Source organism: Platichthys flesus, chromosome 22, assembly GCF_949316205.1.
Source record: "Platichthys flesus chromosome 22, fPlaFle2.1, whole genome shotgun sequence".
Lineage (NCBI taxonomy): Eukaryota > Metazoa > Chordata > Actinopteri > Pleuronectiformes > Pleuronectidae > Platichthys > Platichthys flesus.
Genome location: NC_084966.1, coordinates 686,730 through 712,639, shown reverse-complemented (window position 1 = coordinate 712,639; position 25,910 = coordinate 686,730). Strand labels below are relative to the sequence as shown.

General features: G+C 49.2%; 1 protein-coding gene and 1 non-coding gene across 2 annotated transcripts; one reads left to right on the top strand and one right to left on the bottom strand.

The window, feature by feature from the left end:
* The first annotated feature begins 224 nt into the window (after nucleotides 1–224).
* Nucleotides 225–25,910, top strand: LOC133933293 (CLIP-associating protein 1-B-like). The gene is made up of 40 exons (XM_062380286.1): nucleotides 225–583; nucleotides 722–1,067; nucleotides 3,293–3,371; nucleotides 3,828–3,931; nucleotides 4,060–4,151; nucleotides 4,269–4,344; nucleotides 5,060–5,157; nucleotides 5,448–5,518; nucleotides 10,865–11,005; nucleotides 11,418–11,491; nucleotides 11,609–11,701; nucleotides 11,779–11,924; nucleotides 12,017–12,152; nucleotides 12,479–12,549; nucleotides 12,661–12,720; nucleotides 13,235–13,312; nucleotides 13,394–13,561; nucleotides 13,744–13,790; nucleotides 13,883–14,080; nucleotides 14,930–15,025; nucleotides 15,114–15,296; nucleotides 15,817–15,921; nucleotides 16,304–16,360; nucleotides 17,204–17,301; nucleotides 17,392–17,415; nucleotides 17,683–17,930; nucleotides 18,010–18,073; nucleotides 18,386–18,549; nucleotides 18,682–18,904; nucleotides 19,076–19,171; nucleotides 19,938–20,090; nucleotides 20,174–20,280; nucleotides 21,561–21,708; nucleotides 21,798–22,035; nucleotides 22,125–22,178; nucleotides 22,265–22,467; nucleotides 22,540–22,668; nucleotides 22,740–22,946; nucleotides 23,022–23,138; nucleotides 23,241–25,910. Exons 2-40 carry the CDS (start codon nucleotides 852–854, stop codon nucleotides 23,322–23,324), a joined length of 4,746 nt encoding a protein of 1,581 aa, XP_062236270.1. The 5' UTR covers nucleotides 225–583; nucleotides 722–851; the 3' UTR covers nucleotides 23,325–25,910.
* LOC133944249 (U4atac minor spliceosomal RNA) lies at nucleotides 2,805–2,932 on the bottom strand. Its single transcript, XR_009916044.1, has one exon. It is a non-coding gene; the product is annotated as a U4atac minor spliceosomal RNA (small nuclear RNA).

Below are 25,910 nucleotides of genomic sequence, written 5' to 3'. Positions count from 1 at the left end.
TTATTGCTATTTCCCCAAATATTTATAATCAAAAACCAGATCATCGATCCATGTCTGATCCATAGACTGTATGCAAAGAATAACAGTTTTTGCTGATAATAATAATGATGATAGTTTATTATTAATCATCTATAATGATCATGAACTCTTATTTACAGTCTATGAGCTGATCCTGATAGCTGCAGGGTAGGTGCAGTCCCGCCTGCTGCCGGCAGGTGTCGTGGTTCTGCCGCTCCCCTCACCGCAGGATGTACGGCAGCTGACATGTGACAAACACTGACTGTCTGTGTGTTGACGGTCTGTGCTTGTGTCTGTTGACCGTTAATGTCTGTGAACCAGCAGCGGAGCTTCCCTCTGTCTGACCCGGAGCTCCGGCACTGACCCGCGGGGCTGAGCTTGAAGCGGAGCCGACACTCGGGACTTTTTCTCCGGGAGCGACCGAGTCCATCCGGCGGGTGAACGTGGACCGGCCACCGGATTAAACCCGGTTCATTGACCCGCCCCGAGGCAGCTGAAGCGGGACCACAGCCGCCGGACCCACCGCTGACTTAGCTCCGCTGCTAACAGACCCACCGGGTTAAAGGTAAAGTCAGCTAGCATTGAGCTAGCATGGGAAGCTAACAGCTCCATGAAGTGCTCCCTTCACTTCCAGCTGCTGATGCTAAGCTACAGGTTAGCAAGATGGCTCCTGCTCATGTGTTCTATTAAACTTGTTCTGCAGGAGCAGCTTCCACCGCAGCTTCATGGAGCCCAGCCCGCCGCCGCCCGCCGCCTCTGAGGAGGCTTAACCGCGGAGAGCTCGGCCTGACAGCTGCACGAGCTCCGGGAGAGGGCGGGGAGGGAGCGCGGACATGGAGGAGGACCAGGAGGTGCCGCTCGTCAGCATGGACTCTCTGCTGGAGCAGGCGATGCACAAGGACCTGGGCAGGAGGCTCCAGGTGGGGCCGGACCTCCTGGAGATCATCCTGGACCCGGAGCGGTGTCCCGAGCTGGAGCAGGACCAGAGCTCCCTGGACAGGATGGTGGACTCGGTGGCCAGCTCCTGGGTCAACTCCAGCAACTTCAAGGTGAGGACAGGTGGAGCCAACAGGCAGCCCTTGAGCAAGGCACTCCCCTCTCAGCTGCATGGTGGTGTGTAACCACAATGAGAACAACCTGCAGTGAGGCTGAATCTCTCCTGTGAGACAGAAACCAGGAGAAGCTCAGTTCACTTCACGATGCTGAAGGTCTCACTGGGATGAGTTTCCAACCAGCAGCAGATGTTCGGGTCCCATCACCAGTCGAGTCCCTTTGCATCGTTGTTTGTTTCAGTCCCGAGCTCAGACAGGAGCATGTCCCAGCCCAGTGGGGGTCTCTCCTCCTGATCCAGACCCGCTGGCTGCAGCGTTATGATATTATATTACATATACAACAGAATAAAAGTAATGGGACGTGATACAGATCTGTTTGTGATGGTGAGAACCTGCAGGAGTTCAGATCATCCATTATTCACTCTGCTCCTTTGAGGGCTGCAGTGAATGAATCTGGACAAACCAGTTTTGAACTGGAAACCTTCTTTCTGTGAGGCTGCAGTGTTAAACACCCACACATATTTATATATATACATATATAAGTATTAGTTACAGATAATTTCATCTATTGAAATGCAGTTAACAACGTCCACACGGTGAATATCTCAGATTCTGTTCCAGTGTTTTTCAACACGTCACAGAACGACATCAGTAAAATGCCAGATTTGTCACTAGAGTTTGATCTGACAGGTTTTTGTGTCTCTGATATAAACCACACACACACACAGACACACACTGCCCTGGAAACGCAGCCTCCCCAGGCTGTAACTGGGACGGGGCTCCGAGCGTGGAGCTTAATTTACCAGCACCATTAGCCCAGTTTCCTCCGCTGTGTGACCGAGACACCGGGGAGGAGCGACTTCTAGTCAGCTGCCCTCTCCTGCCAGCAAATGAGTGTGTGTGTCTGTGTGAGTGTGTGTGTGTGTGTGTGTGCGTTAGTTACATGTTGTTAGTGTATCCTGCCTGTCATCTAAATTAAAAGCCTGTTCAGACTGAAGGTCGACGCCTCCATCTTACAGCTGCTCAAATCAAACAACTGAATATGAACAACCAGATAAACAGTTATGATAATAATAATAAACTTTATTCATACAGCTCTTTTTAAAAAGGGCTTTAAATGGCTGGAACAGGATTACAACTATTTCAGAGAATAAAATAATACAGAAGTGAATCAATTAGAATCCAGCATCAAAACAACAATAATAAAACATGTGTAATAAATATAGTTTGATGAATAATGCTGCAGACTATATTTATTGAATGTCAGTTGTTTTTTTTATTAATGCAGTAACGTTACACACAATCGGCCTAATCACAAACCACACCCACATTATATCAGGAAAAATGAAATAAAACAAAACAAGCAGTGTATATAATATAAATAATAGTTATCGTGTGGTTCAGTTTCTGTAGCTGAACTTCAACTGAGACTAGTTATGATGTGTGATTATGGGATGTACAAGTTCAATCTGATTGGTTGAAGCGTGAAGACATCTAAAACGTTCAGTTCCACTTGATCTATTTTATTAAAACTAAATGGATTCAAGTTATGAAACCAGTGTAGGTGATTAAAGTGCTGATAAGACTTAATAAGGAAAATACAAACATGCCACACTTCTGTGTGTAAAGTTGTTTAACTCAAGTGGCTGTCGTCCACCAGGTGTCGCCAGATCTGATGCTCAGTTTATCTTTATTTTCGACTAGTATTTTTGTTTCTCTAAATTTTAAGAGAATTTTTCCAAAAATTGCACCAGAACCGAACCGAAGCTCAGTCGATGCTGAAGTGTTGTTTCATGACGTCAGCTGAGATGCTCTCACTACGCGTTCATTGAGCGTCTCTCTCACCCCATGACAAGGAAGGATGCTGCGTCATCACCTGGCTGCTGATTGTGTACTGGGAGCCGGGACTTCACTCATGGTTCAGGAGTGGGTTCACTGGTTCAACCCCCAGAACCACTCCTCACGTCATCAGGTCGCAGCCCCGTGACGTAACACCGCGGTGTCTCTGCGTCTTCCTCGTTTCTGAAGGAGAAACTCCCGTTTCTGTGTGATTACCCAGAATCCTTTGCAGCTCAGATTCAAATTCCTGGCTTTTGATTGGCTGGATCTGTTGTGAACTTCTTTGCTGTGGAGGGATGTTGACTCATGTGTTCCAGTGTGTTTACTTCCTGTTGGTTGTTTGTTTGTTTGTTTGTTTATGTGTGTGTTTGTGTGTCTGTCAGGTGGTTTTGTTGGGGATGGACATTCTGTCGGCTCTCGTCACTCGACTGCAGGAGAGATTCAGGACCCAGGTTGGAACCGGTGAGCTGCTTCCATGTGATCAAATCCTCTTCTATTAATCATATATAAATATATATAGAGAAAAGGTTTGTTAATGCATAAAACATTTACAGTCAAGTTCTGCTCCTACTATAATACATTTATTTATTTATTTATTGTGTCATTTAAAATGATACTTTATGTATTTTATTGAAAAATATAGCATTTTATTTTAAGTGGATTTTTCATTTAAAGTTATTTGATAATTGATCATTCTATTTTTATTTTTTGCTCTTTATATATATTGTTTTTAATTAGTGTTGCAGACTCACACAGTCATATAAGGATTATGTAAAATAAGACATTACACTTGAACACTTAATAAGAATAAATCCAATAAACACATCAAATCAATAAATGTGAGAACGGAATAAAACTTGACCTAAATTATTATATATTATTATTTATGTGTAAACTCTGTTTTCTGTGTCGGCTCAGTTCTGCCGAGTCTCATCGACCGACTCGGAGACTCCAAGGACCAAGTTCGAGACCAGGACCAAGCGCTGCTGCTGAAGATCATGGACCAGGCCGCCAACCCTCAGGTACAGAATACTTCATATCATAGATATAGATAGATATATTATGTATTCAGTCAGTGGACAGTTTGTTTTGGTCATTTTAATCATCAACTAGTCGAGACTCAAGGGTTTGTGTACATGTGTTTTGTCAGTATGTGTGGGAGCGGATGATGGGCGGCTTCAAACATAAGAACAACAGGACCAGAGAAGGACTCTGTCTGTGTCTCAACTCAACATTAAGCGTGTAAGTTTAAATTATATAGTTATAGAGTTAATTCAGCTCTGAGATCCAGTGTTGCTGTCTCGTGTTGTATTCTTCATCGTGTCTGTTTTCTAATCCTCATCTTTTTGTGTTTTCCAGGTTTGGATCTCAGAGTCTGACGCTGAGTAAAATAGTTCCTCACATCTGTAACCTCCTCGGAGATCCAACGAGTCAGGTACGAGCTGCCGCTGGTCGAGTCATGTGACTGATCAGAACCAATCAGGAAGAGAACGGGGGCGTCTGGGACATCCTTTACAAAACTCTCAGTTTCTCTTCGTTCAAACTAAAACACAACCATAGCAACAGAGATGAGTTCGAAAAATAAAAAATGTATAATATGAATACAACTCAAGGATTTCTACATGCTGCCATCTGCTGGTCATATATGAGCATTACACCTCAGCAGGGCTGGGTCACACCATGAACCAGACTCTTTGTTCTGGTTCATTTTCTAAACTCATTCCCTGTGAGTGTTAAAGTGTCAGAGTTACTCTGAGTTAGAGTTTGTTGTCCTCTGACGAGCAGCAGACGTCCGTCATCACCGGACCTCGGCCCCGACCACAGGAAGCTCGGCCCAGGAACTTCCTGTCCCGACTCCAAACACACTCACATGCGTTAAGCACTTGTCTTCAAGTAAAATAAGAGATTTCATCACTAAAATAATAAAGGAACCGCTCCGACTTTATTTAATTTACGATTAAAGTAGAGACTAGATGAACAGATTTTTAGTTTTTAAATCAATAGCTGGTAAAATGTTTTCATAAATACATGTACACAATACAATGACAGGTTTAAAACATAAAGCAATGTAAGTTAATATTATGATTTTATTGACAGTCTAGTAGAAAACGGTGTTTGTGTTGACATGTGTTCTCACGGTCGACCTGCAGGTGCGTGACGGCGCCATGAGCTGCCTCATCGAGATCTACCGCCACGTGGGCGAGCGAGTGAGGATGGACCTGGGAAAGAAAGGTCTGCCTCAGTCAAGGTGCGTTCACAAGCACTCTGGAGAAACCTGTCTCTAACTTCATTCATCTCTATTTCTGCTGCAGATGAAGATCATTTTCATACACTGAAAAAATAAATTTGTTTAATGTGATTTGTTTTCTTGTGACTGTAATAGTTTACGAGAGTTAATTCAGTCGTGTCGATGTGTTCATCAGCTCTGGTGTATTTTGGGATGTGACTTTGTCCTGTTTCACTTTTCTCCTGAGAGCGTCTTCAGGCCTGAAGGCAGCGACGCTTAAATTCTCTGTTTGTCCTTTTCTCTGTGTCCAGGCTCAACGTCATCTTCAGCAAGTTTGACGAAGTCCAGAGGTCGGGGAACATGGTCCTGTCGCCTGTGTCGGGTAAGATCAAGCTCCTCCCCCTCCTGTACGATCAAGCTCCTCCCCCTCCTGTAAGCTCAAGCTCCTCCCCTTCCCGCTGCCGCCGTGCACTCGTGGCATCCTTCAGATTCTGGTTGTCATAGCAGTATCTTTTGTGTGTGTTGTTGTGTTGTCGTCGCGAGCGTCCTGAGGATAAACCATCATGTGACACTGGGTTTATTTGTCCACCTGCTGGTGAAGCTTGTGTATTTGCTGAGGCTGAAGTTGTGTTCTGAGGCTGAACATGCAGAACGTTTGCATCTGCGCCCTTTTTGGTCCGGTCCCTCGTGTTCTTGAATCCTCTGGGTGGTTGTCCGTCCTTCAGTCTCTTTGCAGACAGTGTGTTCTCTGTCTTCCCATCAGAATGAAACCTGAGCTGGTGTCTTTGTGCCGTCTGGAGGTGACAAGCTTGAAGTGAGACACAGAGAATTTAATCAACTGATGAATTCACAGTACCACAGAGCCTTTATTGTGAAGGAGCCGCAGGAAGTGTTCATTTAATATTTTATCAGACCATTTGCGAGTCATGTGACGAACAGATAGAGGAGGTGGGCGAGTCCCAGAGAGGAGGAGGCTGAACGTCACCTGAGCAGACGACAGCAGGAGGCGTCACTCTGACCTGGAAACAGAGACGAGACACAGAGGAAGACAAACCTGAGCGAGAAAGAGAGAGAGTGAAAAACAAGAGTCCAATAAAGAAGAAGCTCAGATAAGGAGAGGAAGTGCAGACTCTGCTGTGGCAGCCCAGGGGCTTTTATTTTGTAGGAGTGGTGTCAGCTGTTGTCCCTGCAGTCACAAGACCAGGTTGCAGTGGAGGGGAGGGGGGGCAGTTCATCAGCTGGGGTCGTCCTGTCAGGACGGTGGAGACTCGTCCTCCTGCAGACTCACAGCGTGGAGGAGGGGGGAGTCGAGCTCTGCAGGTAAACTCATCTCAAACAAGAACCTGTTCTGGTTTAGAACTGGACTGCTGCTGGTTTCTGTGTCGGGATCTTTGTGCTTGTTACTCATCGGATCAGAACCAGGACTCTAGACTCAGTGAAGCTGCTGCTCTCGTCTGCAGATCTGTCACCTGACGGAAACATGTAAAGTATTTCAATCATTCTACTTATTCTGGTTTTCACAGTTGAAGGAACTCGGTCATCTCATTATTAACACCTGTGAACAGACACTGTCAGTGTTGTTGTGTTTAGACCAGTTAAACCTGTGAGTTAAAGACCAGTTAAACCTGTGAGTTAAAGACCAGTTAAACCAGGATTATTACTGAACTATGTTTAAATAAACCTCAGTAGCTGTTATTAATAATGTGGAGCTCTTATTGAACAGTTACTTAAAGTCCGAGAATGAGAAGAAATCACAAGACAGTTATAAAATCAATAATATACATGAAAAAGAAAACTATTAAAAGAAAAATACAGTAATCAATATTTAATTAATTTAACCATAAATAGTCATCGTTCTTAAAATATCAACGACATGATTCAAAGACTAAACCATAATCAAAATCAAGTTTTATTGGATTTATTGATTGACTAATTCAGTTCCTAGAAGCCAAACAGCTTATTGACGTTAATGAGGTTATTTCCTTGCTCTAAATGAAAAGTGTTCAGATGAAATAATAACTGAACTCGTGGTCCACTTACTGGTTTCTACTGGTCTGTCCCCGAGCGGCCCGGTCGTCCTCAGAGACGTTCGTTTGTCATCAACTGAGTGAAGCAGAATAATTATCTTATGATGTGTTCAAGGTGCAGGTGAAAGTTTGGATTCTTTTGTCAAACCACACGTTTAAAGATGAAGGTTCTTTGGGGTTTGAACTCTGGACTGAATGTGAGCGTCCGTCAGGTGCTGAGAGACGAGGATGGGTTCTCGACTCCAGCAGGACTTGGGTTGCAGCGATGGAATCCTCCTGAATAATGAAACACTGCAGGGACATAGAGGGAGAGAGAGAGAGAGAGAGAGGGAGGGAGGGAGAGATGTTGAAACACGTCAGGTCGAACGACCAATGGCGTCGCTCAGTACACCCCCCCCCCCCCCCAACACATCCGGAGCTTTATGGTCTGTTTGACTCTAAATTATCATAATTCACTAAATGATCATCAGCTGTTTGAAGAAGACTTGAAACTAGAGACTGAGACATGAACTCCTGAATGTTACTGACGTTATGAAGTGAGAAGAAGAGTCACTGTCTATAGAAACTACCAGTGGAGTCGCCCCCTGCTGGTCACTGCACAGAAGACAGGCTGATCTGGAATTCCACTGGAATTCTTATATTGATATGAAATTGCTGAAACATTCCTTCATGATTTCCAGCTCGAGGGACAGAAATGGGAAAGGACCCTGAATGGTCTCCATGGTCATTCTGACATGTTGTGGCTTGACCCTCGGGGGGGGGGCATCGTAGATTGACAGTGTCTCTAGGTGTGTAGTTGTAAACTGTGTCCTGCCACAGCTGCTCTGCCCTGACGCTCTGCACAGAACCCTGACAGGAAGCGGACGGAGGCCAAACAGGAAACAGGAAGTGAGACGGACCGATGTGAAAAACCCAACAACAGATAAATATAAACCAGGATGAGTTCCTCAGCTGATCTACAGTTAGGGAAGTGAAGTAGAGAAGCTGAATAACAAACAACTGGTTAAACAATCTGTCCGTCCACCTGACATCGACCAATCGGGATTAAAGAATGATAATCATATATATTCTTCATTTTAGACGTATTGATGTGTTGTTGAGCTCAGGTCGTGTGGACTGAAGCTTGGTGCTCTCTGCCTCCTCACCTCACCGCGGCTCCTGTAGCTCCACACTCTCTCCTGACGTGAGCAGACTGGGATCTGTGGGAAAGTTGTGAACAAAGCCTGATGCCTCTGTGGGAACGCCCCTCCCACTGTGGTCCCAGCTGGTGGAGATGTGCAGGTGAAAGGGTGGCGGGCGTTTCCCTCCTCAAAGGCCGAACGCAGCGTTCATCATTCCCCGCTCCTCCTCGGTGTCCAGAGCTGCTTTGTTTCAGTGGCTGTGGGAAACCAGAGCTGCAGGTAGAGAGGGACTGGTGTCCTGAGCTGGTCCCAGTGCTCCCACGCTCCCCGGCTTCTCCCCGGTTCACTGACGCCTCACCGCTCCCCGGTCATTTGGTGAATGAGCCGTCGGCCTCCATCAGGCTCCGAGCCGCTGCCAGGAGGAAAGTGACCTGGAGGTTCACAATCAGTCACAGTCACTTTGTTCCACTGAGCGATTATCAACTAGTGAGTTTCTCTGTGAGGACCTGAGGATTTACTCTTTTTTACTTTTTACTTTTCAACACGCTGAAAGCAAAACATGAGAAAATGACTGTTCTCATCGGATTCGTCTTTTAGTTTGTAAAACATTAGAAAACAATTAAACTGACACAGTTTCCTTAAAACATAAATAATGTCATCAAATCTTCTGATTTCAGTCTAATTCAATGTTCATTGAGTTTATTGTATCATGTGACAACAACACAGCAAAACAACACATTTTCACTTTTGAATTGTTTGCATTTTTGACCGAAAATAATATGTTGCTGAAACTCAGAAGTTAAATATCTGCAAGGTCACTTTACCTCTTACAGCAGTTTGCAGCAGGTGTGTGTGTCTGTTTGTGTGTGTTGACAGATGACACACTCTCTCTCTCTCTCTCTCTCTCTCTCTCTCTCTCTCTCTCTCTCTCTCTCTCTCTCTCTCTCCTGAGTCATCACCACGTTGTCTCCGACCCTCTTCCCTGGCTCCTCCCACCAGCTCAGCCTCGCCTCTCCTCCCATTGGTCCACTCCTCTCCCCCCCCTCCCAAGCTCCTCCATCCCCTCCCCTCCACTTCCTGCATCCTGCTCCTTGCAGCGTGTGTGTCTGTTTGTGTGTGACTGTGTATGTGTGTGTGTGTGCTGAAGTGAAGTAGAGGACGGAGACGAAGAGGAAGGTCCTATGGAAGCTCATGCGCCCTGACAGGGGAGGAGGGAGGCTCTCGGCTGGACTCCCCTCCTGCCCCCCCCCCCCGTTCTCTCTCTCGTCAGCTGGAGGAGAAGGTGCGAGGAGCCCAGAGGACGGGAGGAGCACCTGACTGTCCTCTGTCTCTCTGTCTGTCTGTCTGCCGGCATGCTGAGGAAACTGGTCTGCAGGCGGATCTGCTCCTGTAAGCTGCTGCTGCTCGTCCTCTGGACTCAATCTGCTTGTTGAGGAGACATTTAGTGGAGCTTGTGATCTATGATGGAGGGAGGAGGAGGAGGAGGGTGAGACGAAGGCTGTGAACCAGGAGAAGTGCGTCCTGGTTGTCTGGAGTGTAAACACAGCAGGAGGGTCCCCGGCCTGCTCTCAGTGAAACAGGACATGGTGTCTCCTGTGGACTTTGAGGACGACTCTGTGTCTCTCCAGTTCGTCTGTTTAGTTCCTGGAAGCTGTCGGTTGATTCAGTCCATGTTAAACTTGCAGCGCTGCCACTTTGACTTTATGATAAATCATTTAAAACATTATCATTCGTGTTTCCTTGGTTATAAACTGTGATTTTCTCAATAGGAAGAGACACTCATGAATAATTTGTCCTCCTGAAGACGACCTGGTTTCTCTCTCCTCTTATGAAACCAGCTGATGTGACTCAAGTCTCCTGAGATCAGTCATTGATCCTCAAACAGGATCCAGGCCACATGAGAATAAATTCAGTTTTAGAAGCGGGGGTTTCAGAAACAGCTCATTATGAAAGTGAATGTGTTTCAATGTTTGTGTGTTGAACTTCAGGTGAGTTGTGTTTTCTCCTCAGTCTCCTTGTGTTGATATTGAGGTGTTGCACAGCGCTGTGATTCTGAACTGAGGGGGAACTGCAACCTGATGGCACATGGTGTGTGTGTCTGTATGTCTGTGTGTGTGTGTGTGTGTGTGTGTCTCTAAATAATGAAAGAGGGTAGATTACTCGTTGTGCGGGGGGGGGGGGGGCGTTCAGGGCTCGGCCTTTGTCTCTTTGCCTGTTATTTATTTATTCCTCCATCTTTTAGATTTCAGTTCATGGTCGTTTTGTCCAAATTATTATTGCAGCCACACGTTTGATGTAATCAGAGCAGAGTTTATTAAACCTGAGGTTTGATCAACAGGCTCATTATTTGAATCGGCAGCAGAGGAAGAAGAAGCTAAACGAGTCCTCCTCTGTGTCCTGGTCCCTTTGGACTCTGGTTGGAAACACAGAAGCTATTGTCTCGTCTGTTGTCTCTGACCTTCACCTCCTCGCCACCAGGGGGCTCGTAGGTGTTGGAGGAATGTGAGTTATGAGCTCCGAGGCTCTGATTCTCTTTGTGAAGCTCCTTGTTGATCCAAACCCTCTCGTCTCTGCCTGCAGACAAAAACTTTGAGGAAGATGACTCGGTGGACGCCGGCCGCTCCTCGTCCTCGTCCAAAGGAGCGTTGCAGTCTGGGAAGAAGACGGTGAGCATGGGCTCATTCCGCCGCCCGCCCTCCGCCTCCAGCGCCAAGGCTGCAGGTCAGAACCAGAACCCACCAGTCGCCCACCAGTGACCCACCAGTGACCCACCAGTGACCCACCAGTCAGCCACCAGTCAGCCACCAGTCAGCCATCACGTTCCACACGTTCAACTCTCTCTAATCTTCCATTTGAAATATTTCTCCCAGTTCTCTAAAGCTAAAGCAATTTAATTTATTGTGAGATAAACGTAATTCATTAAGAGAAGAGAAACATCTGAAGCTTTGTTGTTATGTAAACAGATTTATTTATATTTACTGACAGCGTGTTGAGACCCGAGGTGATTCATTATTGTTGAGCGGCGTCTTTATTAGATTAGTTTGATGTCACTTCGTATTAAAACACATCGTCCCGAAGGTTTTGAAGTTTTCAATCTGTCTTCTGGTTCTGAATGCCTGGTCCTTGTTGTCAGGGAGGGACGCTGCAGCCGGAGCCGTGGACGAGGACTACATCATCCAGGCCTTTGAGGACGTCCCCACCGTGCAGGTATCACAACGCTCTTCACTCTGATCCACATCTTTATCATAGTTATGTTTCATTATGTTATTCACTTTGCTCTGCTTCTCTATCTCGTCTCTGTCCGTCTCCCCCGTCCTGCACCAGATCTACTCCAACAGGGAGGTGGACGAGGCCATGACCAAGATCCGAGACGTGCTGTCAGACGACAAGAAGGACTGGGAGCTCCGAGTGGCGGCGGTAAGACGTCCTCACCTCTTCTCTCAGCTCTAGTGGAACGTGTCGGAGAAGAGAACGTTGACTTTCTTCTCCTGCAGCTGAAGAAGGTGCGGTCGCTGCTCCTGGCCGGAGCTCCAGAGTTTGACGGCTTCCTGCAGCAGCTGCGTCTCACGGAGGCGGCGTTCAAGATGTCCGCCAAGGACCTCCGCTCCCAGGTGGTGAGGGAGGCCTGCATCACACTGGGGTAGGAGAACTTTAAAAAGCATGAAACCAAAGCAGGTCCTGTAGCGATGCAGAAGTGATGATCTGCTGGTTCTGTGTCTCCTCTGTGCTCAGGCACCTGTCCCTGGTGCTCGGCAGCCGGTTCGACCACGCTGCCGAGGCCGTGATGCCCATTCTCCTCAACCTGCTCCCCAACAGTGCCAAGATCATGGCCACCTCGGGCATCGCCGCCATCCGCCTCATCCTCAGAGTACGTGGCAGACGTCACACCTTCCCTCGCTCTGTGAGGAAGTCGATGATCACTGGTGTTTAGTCCTGTCGGAGGAGATCTCCTCTCACTTCCTGAAGCCTCGTGGCCTCAGCTCTGGAAGCTACAGCTGCTCATGTTGACCAGCAGCAGGATAATGACGTTAGGTCAACGTTCTAATTTCATAGATTTAAATCACATGTCACCTCGGGAAGAAAAGCTGATGAATGAAAAAGGAATTTGACACGGGAACAGTGTTTGACCTTTTGATTGATGATAAGAAAGAAGATTTGAATCGGATGTTGACTCCAGCTCCTTGTGTTTTGCAGCACACTCATCATCCACGACTCATCCCCATCATCACCAGCAACTGTCTCTCCAAATCTGTGGCGGTGCGAAGGTCAGACTTTAATGTGCTTCAGTTGATTTCCTCGGTCTCATTCTGATTTTGAGTTTCAGGTTTATTATGAATGATTCAAAGCTTTAATATGATTTTGTGTTTTGCCTCCAGACGCTGCTTCGAGTTCCTGGACCTGCTGCTGACGGAGTGGCACACCAGCTCCCTGGAGAGGTGAGTATCATCTGGAATCGAACCCAGCAGTCGTAAACGTGTAAAGCTCTAAACGCTGCGTCTGAGGAAACGTGACACCGGCCAGGGGAATCTCTGACCCTCCAATCGGCTCATTGTGTGCCCGCCTGGCTGCTTCCTGCCGCCCGGGAGAAACCCGAGCTGACCCCCAGTACCGGGGGGGGGGGGGGTCTGGGTCTCATTGATGAGTCGCCCGGCATCGGTCTTAGACTCTTGTCCATAAAAATACAAATAAAAAGACAAACAGCCTCATCAGCCAATGAGAAATGTGGGTTAAAGGAAAATTAAGTTTGGTGACAGTTTGTATGAATCTAATTGGGAAATCAAACCTTTTTAATTGGCTCAATCTCAATTACTAGTTGATTGACAGTTAAGATAAATGGCGTCTGGTCAGAAGTTGATGTAAATTGTGTGATTTCACCTGAACGCATCACTCGAGCCTGTAACGCTGCGAGCTGCCCACAGGGGTCAGTAAAGAGTCATGTTCCTCCTGCAGACATGGATCCGTTCTGATGGAGACGTTGAAGAAGGGGATCCACGATGCCGACGCCGAGGCTCGGGCGGGGGCCAGAAAGTGAGTCACTCCTCGATGATGAAGGTTCATGAAGCAGGAAACACACGTGAACTGGTCCTGAGTCTCCTTCATGTTCCTCAGGTGCTACTGGTCGTTCCACGGTCACTTCAGCCGGGAGGCGGAGCAGCTGTTCCAGGGCCTGGAGTCGTCCTATCAGAAAGCTCTGCAGGCTCACCTGAGGAGCGGAGACAGCCCCATGTCGCAGCCCACCTCCGACCGCTCCTCCTCCTCCTCCCAGGAGAGCCTCAAGTGAGAACGCTGCTCCTCCTCCTCTCAGTTTGTTTTCAGGCTGGTCGATTTGATGAGTTATTTCAAGTTTTCCTTCTGGACGATGGGGGAAGGTCACAAAGTCATAACTATCAAATCTGTAGTTCAGGCTCTGAAAGCATCTAAAAAGTGTTTGTGTTTTAATTTGGTTCCTGTCTCCACAGTCGCCCTCTGCTGGTGAAAAGCAGCGCTGGAAGCAGCACAAACAGATGTAAACACTTCATTCATTTAAATCAAACATGAATCTGAACACGTTTTTCTCTTTCACGTGTTTTTCTGACTTCATCGTCTTTCGTCTTTCAGCCAAACCTCACCACGCCTCCAGGCCGCCGGCTGCAGCCTCCTCTCCCGGCTCGCTGCAGCGCTCCCGCAGCGACGTGGACGTGAACGCCGCCGCCAGCGCCACGGCTCGAACCCGGATGACCTCAGCCCCGTCCTCCTCCTCCTCCTCCCCCTTCAGCGCGGCCTCCGCCCTCCCCCCCGGGTCCTACGCCTCCCTGGGTGAGACGCTTCATTTCAGTGGTTGGTTCTTTTCCAGCTGAGCTCTGTGGATCTTTTTAATCCTCTCCATCAAAAGGTGCATCTCAGAACTTTGGACCAATTTATAAATGTTTTAAATTAGTCAATATTTTCCACAAAAACATCCTTTTGGTAAAAATCTAACTTGTCTCATGACCGGGCTCATGTCATTTCATTTATTATTATTTGATTTATTATTGACCCGGGGACAGTTAATATGATCACTGGGATGTTTGTGCAGTGGAGTCTCGTCTTCATCCAAAAAATATCAGGTGACACGTTCACCGCCTGCAGGAAGTCAGGTTCACGACCCCGCCCTCAAACATACCTGCAGACTAACCTCCTGACCCCTGACCCCTAACGCTTGTTGTGTCTCCCCCGGCCCCGCCCACCTGTCAGACGACTCGTGGTCTGTTAACTCAGACGGTAAGATGTGTGGGGAATGATCCGTGGCCCCCTGCTGTGTTTGATCCCCTCATCAGTGCATGGACTGTCCACGCATGGTGTCACCGTGACGTCTCTGTCCGTCTCTGTACAGCCGTGGTTAAAGACGGAGACAACGAGTCGTCAGTTTAACAGCTGAAAGTTAATAAACCGTCCTGATGAAGAACGTTGTCGTCCTCCTCCAGTTGTCCTGGTTTCAGGTCTCTCAGTCAGTCCCGGTGCCGGTGGTGTTTCTGTCTTTCGTCTCCGTCTGTCCCTCGTCTCATGTCTTTCTGTCTCAGTTTCACTCTTGTGTTGCTGCATGACAGAAGTGTGGAAAGTGTTGATTCTGAACCAGCAGCAGCAGCCTTCATATTCACAGAGTGTCCCCCCCCCCCCCCCCCTCAGGTCGAGTTCGAACCCGCAGGACGAGTTCAGGAAACGGTCCGTCTGTGACAGACAGCCGGGGGCGGAGCCGAGGGAAGGTCGTCTCACAGTCCCAACGTGAGTCCCTTCTGCCTCCTGTGTCTTTCTAAATGTCTTTATTCTGTCCTCGCTCTGTAAACCTGAAGTCTCGTCCTCTGTGTCTCAGCCGGCAGTCGCTCAGGTTCCCCGGGTCGAGTCCTGAGCTCCGGCTACGGCAGAATCCAGAGACCGGCGATGGGCTCGGCCGCCGCCGGCAGCGCCTCCACCGCTCTGACGGAGAAGAGTCGACCCCGAGGTCACCGCAGCCAGGGCTGCAGCCGAGAGACCAGCCCCACCAGATCAGGCCTGGGTGAGGACTGGAAGAGACTAGAACATGGACACATTTCAAACCGATCTCATGTCCTCAAAGTTGAAGCTGTAGATTCAGAGTTTCTGGTGAAATGAACCAACTTTAAATCAGCCGGTGATTTGTTGGTCAGTTTCACTGGTTATAGATTAAAACCAGATTAACTAGAGTTTCTCAGGATTAGCTTACGACTCGGAGGAAAACTCTTTTAATTAGAGATGAATCAATCGAGCAGATGTAGTGCAGTGTAATAACATCTGGAGAAGAAGGGTCACTGGTCTAACTGGTCCTGGTGAGTTAACCCTTCGTGGTGGTTTCTCCCTGAGGACGACTTCACACGTTAACACTCCTGGTTCCTGCTCCTCGCACTAACCTGCCGCCAGCCGGAGTCTCTCCCTCTCCTCCCGCCTCCTGACTAATGTCTCTGCAGAGCTGGATGTGCTACGTGCTAACTGTCCCCTGCACTGCTGTCTGTCTGTCTCCGTCCATCTGTCTGTCTGTCTCTGTCTGTCTCACCCTCCAGCCCGGAGTCGAATCCCCCGACCGAGCATGAGTCAGGGCTGCAGCCGCGAAACCAGTCGCGAGAGCAGCCGCGACACCAGCCCCGCCCGGGGCTTCTCCCCCCTTGGTGAGTATGGTCCTGAGCAGAGGAGACAACAACATCTGGAAACTGAGACAGATGTGTAGAGCTGTTGTTTATATAACGTAGGAATCTGAATTATTATGAATTGAATCATCCTGGATCGATCGCATCTTGTCATAGATCTGTTGAAGAGACGCTGACACGTTAAATTAGTTTTTTATTCTCCTCTTCATCAAAGTCTCAAAGTCTCTGGCTTCCCCTCGAATCAGCTGATAAATGAACCCAAACCCTGGACCCATGTTCTTCCTGCACGTTCTCCACCTGCTCTGTTTTAACGCTCTGTTCTACTAATGGTCTCAGATCAGTGTTTGAATCATCAGCTCTGGTCTGAATGGTTTTATAACTGCGGTGGTGTTTCCTCCTCCAGCGACTCGCCGTCACTCCCGCTCCACCAGCGCTCTGTCCTCGGCAGAGTGTTACTCAGGTGACGTCCTCAGCAGCAGGTTCCCTCCGTGGGCCAGACAGAAGCAGAGGAATCAGAAGCTCTGATCCTCTTTGTCTTCCAGACAGAAGCAGAAGAATCAGAAGCATTGATCCTCTTTGTCTTCCAGACAGAAGCAGAGGAATCAGAAGCTCTGATCCTCTTTGTCTTCCAGACAGAAGCAGAGGAATCAGAAGCTCTGATCCTCTTTGTCTTCGTGGCTCTGGCTAACCAGTCGTCTGCTTCTTCACGCATGAGCACCATCGACCTTGAGTGGAAACAATCACCAGACAAACCTGCTGAGGCTTTTCTGTTGGTTGTTTCTTCTTTCACTCGCCTGCAGGGGGCGACACCTCATCAGCCTGCTCTTCACAGTTATAAATATTAAGTTGCTGCGACAGTTCCTAGGAAAATATGGTTTTGGTTGTGAAGGTGAAAAACCTGCATCCTGATCTTTAATTTGCAGCTTTGTGCCTGATCTCTGTTTGTGTTCAATATTTGTTTTCTTTATTTTCTGCTTTGTGCTTCGATCTGAACGAGTTTTTCATCCTCATTGTTTCATGATTACTTTTGATTGTTTACTTCTCATCTGTTTTGTAATTTTACTTTCAAGCAACATGATGCAACTTGTTCTCCAAAGCTTCTGGTCTCTGAATCTCAAACAGTTGATTCAAGACCAAACCCAGTAAAGAATTAAGACTGGATCCAGTAGGACCAGGACTCTCTCCACCCACTGGTCCTGGTCCTGTTAACTTCCTGTTGCCATGTTGCAGCTTCACATCTTCCCCGTTGCGTGTCCTCCTCTTGTTTCCCTCGTCCTGCTCACGGTGCTTCTCCTCTGTTCAGACCGACTGGCCCATCAGGCTCGGATCTCGGCCTCGGTCGACGCCATGAGGATCCTGAACACCGGCACCGAGGTGGAGGCGGCGGTCGCCGACGCGCTGGTGAGAAGTCCAACGTGTTTTTAAAGAACAAAGAACTAGAAACGATGTGTTCACTGATGTTGATGATGTAACTTCCTCTGTTGATTCCAGCTCTTAGGCGACTCCAGGAGTAAGGTACATGAATCTGGACTCGTCCTCTCTCTGCATGTAGAGCATGAGCTTTAGACTCGGGTCAGAAACCGAGTTCAGCCTGAAGCTGTGCACGCAGCTGTTAGTGCACGTGTCAGTGTTTCCAGTGGTTACGACCTCATCTCCTGATCTGTGACCTGCATGTGTGTGTAGCTGCATGTGAAAGCCTCTGGTTGTAGTCGCATGCCTCACGTGTTACGTCTCAGTTGTGTGTTCTCGACTCACCCTCTCTCTCTCTCTCCTCTCGCTCAGCGGAGGCCGGTGCGGCGGCGCTTCGAGTCGCCGGGCATCTACTCGGACGATGATGCTAACAGCGACGCCTCCAGCGCCTGCTCCGAGCGCTCGTACAGCTCGCGCAACGGCGGCGTGGGGCCGCACTACCTGCGCCAGACAGAGGACGTGGCCGAGGTGCTGAACCACTGTGCCAGCGCCAACTGGTCGGAGAGGAAGGAGGGGCTGCTGGGACTGCAGAGCCTCCTGAAGAGCCAGAGGATGCTCAGGTGGGCACACGGTGGAACCTTAGGAAACATCAGTTTAGGTTTCTGTTGATGATTGACTGGTTGTGTTTGTGTCCGGCAGCCGCGTGGAGCTGAAGAGGCTCTGTGAGATCTTCACCAGGATGTTTGCAGACCCTCACAGTAAGGTGAGACCCGTCAGGCAGCAGCCAGGAGCTGGAGAGAAACCACTCAGATGAATAATCCTCCAGAGGATCTCACACTTTATGTTCCGTACGTTCTCACACTCGTCAGAACTAACCGTGTGTTTCTCTGTTGCATGCTGGTCGCTGCTGGGACTCTAACACCAGAGAGTAAGTGTGACTCACCTTCTGCTGCTTTGTCCCAAACAAACACTGAGAAGAACAAAGAGCTCTTTGTTCTTTCCTTGTCTTGTTTCCTTCCCTCTCTCCTCCACCTGACCTCACGTCTCCTTCCCCTCGTCCCTCTGTGCGTCCCAGGTCTTCAGCATGTTCCTGGAGACGCTGGTGGACTTCATCGTGCTGCACAGGGACGACCTGCAGGACTGGCTCTTCGTCCTGCTCACCCAGCTGCTGAAGAAGATGGGCGCCGACCTCCTGGGCTCCGTCCAGGCCAAAGTCCAGAAGGCTCTGGACATCACCAGGTCAGACTCGGCTCTCAGGATTCTTTTATTAAACTCTTATGCTCCTCTCCGGTTTCCCTCTCAGGGTTTTGTGTCTCCACGCTGTCTTATACTTCCTGTGTCTTCTTACCTTTGTCCGTGTCCTCGCCTCAGAGACTCGTTCCCGTACGAGCAGCAGTTCAACATCCTGATGCGTTTCATCGTGGATCAGACGCAGACGCCCAACCTGAAGGTGAAGGTGGCCATCCTGCGCTACATCGAGGCTCTGGCTCGCCAGATGGACCCGTCCGACTTCGTGAACTCCAGCGAGACGCGCCTGGCCGTCTCACGCATCATCACCTGGACCACCGAGCCCAAGAGCTCCGACGTCCGCAAGGTAGGAGGTCGGGACGGGTGCAGCTCCAGAGCCAACTCCAGACCCCCCCCCCCCCCCTTCTGTCACCTTTTCTATGTCTTCAATCTGTGTTCCTTTGTTTGCTAAGTTTAGTTCTTTTGTTTTGTTTCCACGTTTTGTTCAAATTGCCATTTCTCGCCCACGAACCCCCAGACCCTTCACAACTGGGCAGGGGAGGATTTCTCAGGCCGACCCAGCACTGTGGCCTCTCTGCCGGGGGAGGGTAACCTGGAGGAGAGGTGCAAGCAGGTAGAAACTCCAACTGCACGACCGGGGCTCGTAACCCGCTCTAACCCCTGAGCCGCCGCCGCTCTGCAGGGCCCGACAGCCGCTCTGTCATTTTTAACAGAGAGAATGAAAAGGAGCTCTTTGAGTCTAACTGCTCTAAACTCGCTCGGCGAAGGAAGTGATCCGTGGTTGAATGAGTCGAGGACGAGTCGAGGACTGAAGGTGTCAGCTGGTGCATGAGCTGAAGGCGTCCACTCACTCGACTGATCCCGAACTCAACTTCAGTTTCTTCTCCAAAACCTTTCTGCATGATTTTCTTTTTCAGAAACGTTTTAAATTTCCTGAAGAAACTTGAAGCAGAAACATTTATTTTCCAGCTTTTGCTTAACTTACTTTTTATCTTGAGGCGAACCGACGATCTGCATGTGCACGGCCACAGATGAGCTTCTTAACACCAGATCCACTTTGAGAATTAACCAGTTTCTGGTTCGTTAGTAAGAATCAGGGACGTCTTTCAGAGATTAGATTTGAATCATGTGTTCAGATGGAGGTGTCTGTGATCAGCCTGTGTCTCAGGAACAGGGGCAGTTATTGTATTACTGCCCCCCCCCCCACCCCCCACCCATGGGACGGAGTCGTTCCAACACAAATGCTGTTTGAATAATTCAGTTATAGAGATTTTCCAGCTCAAATTCTCTGTATTTCACAGCAGCAGCCAAACAGGAGGAAGCTCGGGAGATAAATCATGTGACCTTGTGTGTGTCTGTGTGTGTGTGTTTGTGTGCAGGCGGCCCAGGTTGTGTTGATCGCTCTGTTTGAGTTGAACACTCCTGAGTTCACGATGCTGCTCGGAGCTCTGCCCAAAACCTTCCAGGACGGGACGACCAAGCTGCTGCACAACCACCTGAGGAGCGCCAGCGCCCACAGCGGCATCTTCATGGTAACACACACACACACACACACAGTTATCTTATGATGTTGTGTGTATGTGTTTATCCGGTTGTGTGTTTTGTGGGTGTGCAGGCGTCTCCCAGTAACTCAATGGGTCGGCCTCCTCCTCGTCAGCCCGGCAGCCGCAGCAGTCCCCTGACCTCGCCCACCAACTGCTCCCACGGAGGACTGTCCCCCAGGTGCTCACACACACACACACACACAACTCAAACACACAACTCAAACACACACACAGCTCAAACACACACACAACTCAAACACACAACTCAAACACACAACTCAAACACACACACAACTCAAACACGGACTCACAACCTCAGATTCAGAGCTTCAACTGGCTGCAGCTTCAGTCCCACAGGAAAACTAAACACAAACATCTGAAACAACTTCTGTGGATCAAGTAGAGGATAAACTCAAGTATACAAAGATATTCAAACAAAAGTGTTTCAGGTGAAGTTTAGTTTGACAGTGTGCTGCTCGTACTAACTGAGATCAGAGCTTCTCCTTTTATTCCCACTTTCCTCATGTTTCTTTCTCTCTTCTTCCTCCTCCTCTTCTTCTTCTTCCTCTTCCTCTTCTTCTTCTTCTTCTTCTTCTTCCTCTTCCTCTTCCTCTTCTTCCTCTTCCTCTTCTTCTTCTTCCTCTTCTTCCTCTTCCTCCTCCCTTCCTCCCCGGCCGGCTGCAGTCGGTCTTGGGGTTGGAGCGCAGACGGCCTCTCCAAGTTCCCTCCCCCATCCTTCCCCTCTTCCCCTCTTCCTCCCCCCGCTGCCCACTCCTCCCTCCAGGTCCTGCGGCGAGCTTACTCACCCAGGTAACCCCGCCCCCTCTTACCTCCTCCTCCTCCTCCTCCTCCTCCTCCGGGGTTCCACAGTCAGACAGTAAAGATCTGGACGCACTGTGGAACCTCAGACTCACAATCACTCGTCTGTCTTCACTTTGCTTCGCTGCTTCCTCCATCTGCTCCTGTTGTCGCTTCCTGTTGTTCACTTCCTGTTGTTCACTTCCTGTTTCTCCTCGTGCTTCCTTGTCTCTGAACTTAAAGCGTCAGCAGGTGAGAACGTGTCTCTGTGCTGTCACTCACCTGCCTCCACCTGTGTCTCTGTGCCTACATGCACGTGCACCACACTGAGCTGGACTGTGCACGGATACAAAACAAACATGGAGGATGTGTAGAACCACTTCCTGTCTCGCTGACGACCTTTGACCCCACAAACCTTCACAAGGAAACATCTGGACCTAGTTTCATGTTCCAGCTGATTCTTTAATTGAGTATTAAATTAGTTTGGTCTTGATTAACAAAGACATGATAGATGAAGTGATCCTGGATCAGTTTGAAGAAGGTTCTCAGGAACCTTTACAGAACGCCATGGGTCCACATCCTGCTCAGATCCAGAACCATTCTAGTTCCTCTGAGGATGAACCTTCCTCTAACTGTGCCCCCCCCCCGCTCTGGCTCCAGCATGCTGGAGTACGACAGTGAGAACCTGAACTCGGAGGAGATCTACAGTTCCCTGCGCGGCGTCACCGAGGCCATTCAGAACTTCAGCTTCCGCAGCCAAGAGGACGTGATGGAGCCGCTGCGGCGCGACGGCAAGAGGGACGGCACGGTGAGCGGGGGGGTGGATCTACAGGGTGAGTGAGACGAGAGGGACAATGAACCAATCAGCTTCTCTCTTCTCTCTCTGTGGCTCTTCAGTCCGGAGGCGGGGCGTCCTCGGACTCCGACCCCCGGCTCGGTGGCGACCCGGTGGAGGGCGGACGCACGGCGCTGGACAACAAGACGTCGGTGCTGAACACGCCTTCCCCTCGGTCCTTCGCCGGCCCGCGCTTCAGGGACTACAACCCGTACAACTACACGGACGGCATCAGCGCGCAGGACAAAGCCGCCCTGAAGGAGGCGCTGTACGAGGACGCCGTGGAGCAGCTGAGAGACGGTCGGGCTCCAGCTGCTGGATGTTTGTGTTTCCTCCTTCACTTTGTCGTGTTGTGTGTTGTGTGTTAAAGTTTGTGTTTCCTCTCACAGGCCGTCGACAAGAAACCGTGGAGAACAAGATCCAGAACCCGAAAACCTTCCCCGGTAAAGACACCACACGTCTGAGTCCAGATGTTCAGACAGAAAGATCAGCTCGTTATTAAACTGTGTGCTTGACCTTTGACCCTCAGCGGGCCCGGCCGAGCAGCTGGAGCTGGTGGGGGGGCTGCTGAAGGAGCTGTCCCAGGGCCAGGCGGGGGAGCGGGGCCCCGAGGAGCGCCGGCACACGCTGCTGGAGCTGCTGAAGGTGGCCCGGGAGGACAGCCTGGTGGTGTGGGACGAGCACTTCAAGACCATGCTGCTGCTGCTGCTGGAGACGCTCGGGGACAAAGACGTGAGACCTGAGCTCCTCCCGGTGATGGTAAACCGTCCTCTGAGCCGCTCTGACCTCCCTCCTCTCTCGCAGCACACCATCCGAGCCCTGGCGCTCCGGGTCCTGAAGGAGATCCTGAGGAACCAGGCCCCGCGCTTCAAGAACTACGCCGAGCTCACCATCATGAAGACGCTGGAGGCTCACAAGGACTCGCACAAGGAGGTTCGGATCCGTGTCTCTGAGCGACTCCCGGTCCTCTGCTCCGTCTAACTCTCTCCCCTGGTCTGTTGAAGGTGGTGCGGGCGGCGGAGGAGGCGGCGTCCACGCTGGCGGGCTCCATCCACCCGGAGCAGTGCATCAAGGTCCTGTGTCCCATCGTGCAGACGGCGGACTATCCCATCAACCTGGCCGCCATCAAGATGCAGACCAGGGCCATCGAGCGCATCACCAAGGAGCCGCTGCACCAGCTGCTGCCGGACATCATCCCTGGCCTCCTGCAGGTGAGGCTCTGTTCACACGTGCTCCCGGGGAGTCGGCGTTCGATGCCGTGGTTCACCGAGTGGTCTCGTCCGCAGGGCTACGACAACACGGAGAGCAGCGTGAGGAAGGCCAGCGTCTTCTGCCTGGTGGCCGTCTACTCTGTGATCGGAGAGGAGCTGAAGCCCTACCTGGCTCAGCTGACCGGCAGCAAGGTACCGGCCCACCTCTCCTGACCGCTAAGGACTGTGGGTAAACTGACTGCACACGGAATCGCTGTTAAATGTGACCTTCAACCTTCTTCCTGTCTCCAACAGATGAAGCTCCTGAACCTCTACATCAAACGAGCTCAGACGACCACGAGCAACAGCAGCAGCTCCTCCGACATCTCGTCCTACTGATGCTCCAGCAGCTGATCCCACTTCCTGCTCCTCCACCAGCTGATCCCACTTCCAGCTCCTCCACCAGCTGATCCCACTTCCTGCTCCTCCACCAGCTGATCCCACTTCCAGCTCCTCCACCAGCTGATCCCACTTCCTGTGCCTCCAGCAGCTGATCCCACTTCCAGCTCCTCCACCAGCTGATCCCACTTCCTGCTCCTCCACCAGCTGATCCCACTTCCAGCTCCTCCACCAGCTGATTCCACTTCCTGCTCCTCCACCAGCTGATCCCACTTCCTGCTCCTCCAGCAGCTGATCCCACTTCCTGCTCCTCCAGCAGCTTCTCTCCAGGACCAGGAACCTGGACGTCCTCTTCTCTCCATCAGCTGCTGTTAGAAGCCGAGGTCATGTTGAGGAGGTGTGGTCATCATGGCTCCAGCTTCCGGGCCTTGAGCCTTGAGACTCCTCCTCCTCCTCCTCACTTCACACTGACTCTATAAACCTGTTTCCCTCCGTCAGGTGAGTGAAAAGAGGAGGAAGAAGAGAAAGAATCAGTATTTTTATTCCTCTCACAACCTTTTAATCCATTTCTTTGCTTTGACACATCAAACCTTATAATCGTATGTTGAATGTAAAGAGCCACTGCCTCGCTCTCACGCTGGATCCAACATGTTCATGATGAATTTGTGAAGAAAGTGGCACAAAGTCTTTAAAAGGCAGAAATCAAGGGTCCATCTGAAGAGCTTTTATTTTGAAATGTGGCCGACTGAGATGTGGGACCCGTGTCTGTATGAACTGATCATTTGGCGGGCCAATGATTCAAGCACTCCAGAGATTTAAAAAGAATACTCACCCTTTATTAGTTTGGGCCAAAAACCAGAAGAAATATCAGTGTTATTAGTTTTTACTCTAGGAACCAAACTTGTGAAGGAAAGAACAACATTATGACGTCTGTGGAAACTTATCAGCTTTTACTTTTCATTTAGAATAATCAACGATTGATGAGTGATGTGGAAAAACAAGACGACCAAATCAAACTAAATTGATTTAATTAGATTAATATATTTTATAGTAAAATTCAAGTGACAAGTGAACCCAAGAAGTGAATTGAATCTAAATATCAATTTATTATTGAATTGAATTAGTCTGCTGTCGAGTGGAGACTTCTGTCGTCAGAGTTTCATTCCAAAATACTTTAATATATATAATTTATATGTTGTTGTGGAGTCTCATCAGCATCTAGATGAATGAACCTGTTGTTGTTGACTCTAAACAGACGAGTTGTTTCCTCCTGAACCGAATGTTCGGTCACTTTAACACTTTGACCTCTGAAATGTGAAGCGCCTGAATCTGACAGAACCAGTTGATCTGAATATTGAGACTGAACAAAAGAGAAGTAGAAGAAAAACGATTATCGAGCAATAACCTGTAAGAACTCAGATCTCCACGTGGTCAGCTGATGTTGTTTCTGTCGCTGGTCAACGTCCAACAAGTGTCACGTCTTCTTTTTAAAGTGTCACGTGTGATGAAGTCCGATGTTACTGCTGCTTCTCAAAACACTAATGAACCTGTGCACAAAGGTCAAAGGTCACAGGGACCAACGCACCAGCTGACAAACACTCACACTCTTCACTTTCCTGCCGAGAACCAGGTGACTCTCTGGAGCTCCAGCTGCAGACAGATGTTCTATCTACATTCTTTATCTCCTGATTCCAAATCAGTTTTCTATTTGTTGCTTTACTTTGTAGCAGCTGTTTGAAAGTTGTGTTGAAATTAGTTTGTGCCCTCGTGGTATCAAATCATTCCCTCAGCTCCACTCGGATCCAGATGTTTCCAGTGGTGCAGCTTCTGGTGTGAGATCAACATCTGGTCTGGTTCTCGGCCAGAAGGTGAATAATAATAATAATAATAATAATAATGAGACAGTGAGTGGGAGGTGAGGAAGCTGTGACTGGAGAGTTCCAGAGCTTCTCACACGTTCACGCTCTTTGTCTTTGCATCACGACTGTTGAACGTTCTGCACCAGCGCCCGACCTCGCTGCCCCCCCCCCCCCCCCCCACCGGAGACATGTCCACTCACAAACACTTTACTTTACTCTGGTTTGTACAGAGAAGTCAAACTAAACGTGTGAAGTGCGTCTGCATGCGTCCGCCACAGGAAGCGAGGGATGTCTCCTCCTGAGCTCCTGTCCCAGGTTCTCCTGAAGGTGGCCTCTGGCTCCAGATCTGTTCTGGTTTGTTTTCCCTGTTCAATGCTAACCTGAACTAACCTGAACTAACCTGAACTAACCTGAACTAACCTGAACTAACCTGAGTTAACCTGAACTAACCTGAACTAACCTACCCTCACCTGAACTCACTACTTCTCACTGCTTCTCACTGCTTCTCACTCGAGTGTCACTGAGGCCTCGGAGCAGTGCTGTAAATACACCCACATGTTTTCCATGGAAACCACTCACCCTGCATGTTATTAGTTTAATTTACTCTATAAGATATTTATATATATTCAGTTTATTTCCCTGTGTATGAATGTACATATTTACCTGTTGGGTTCTCTCTCCTGTGACTCTGCAGAACTTGAAATAAACAAATGTCAGACTTCTTTTC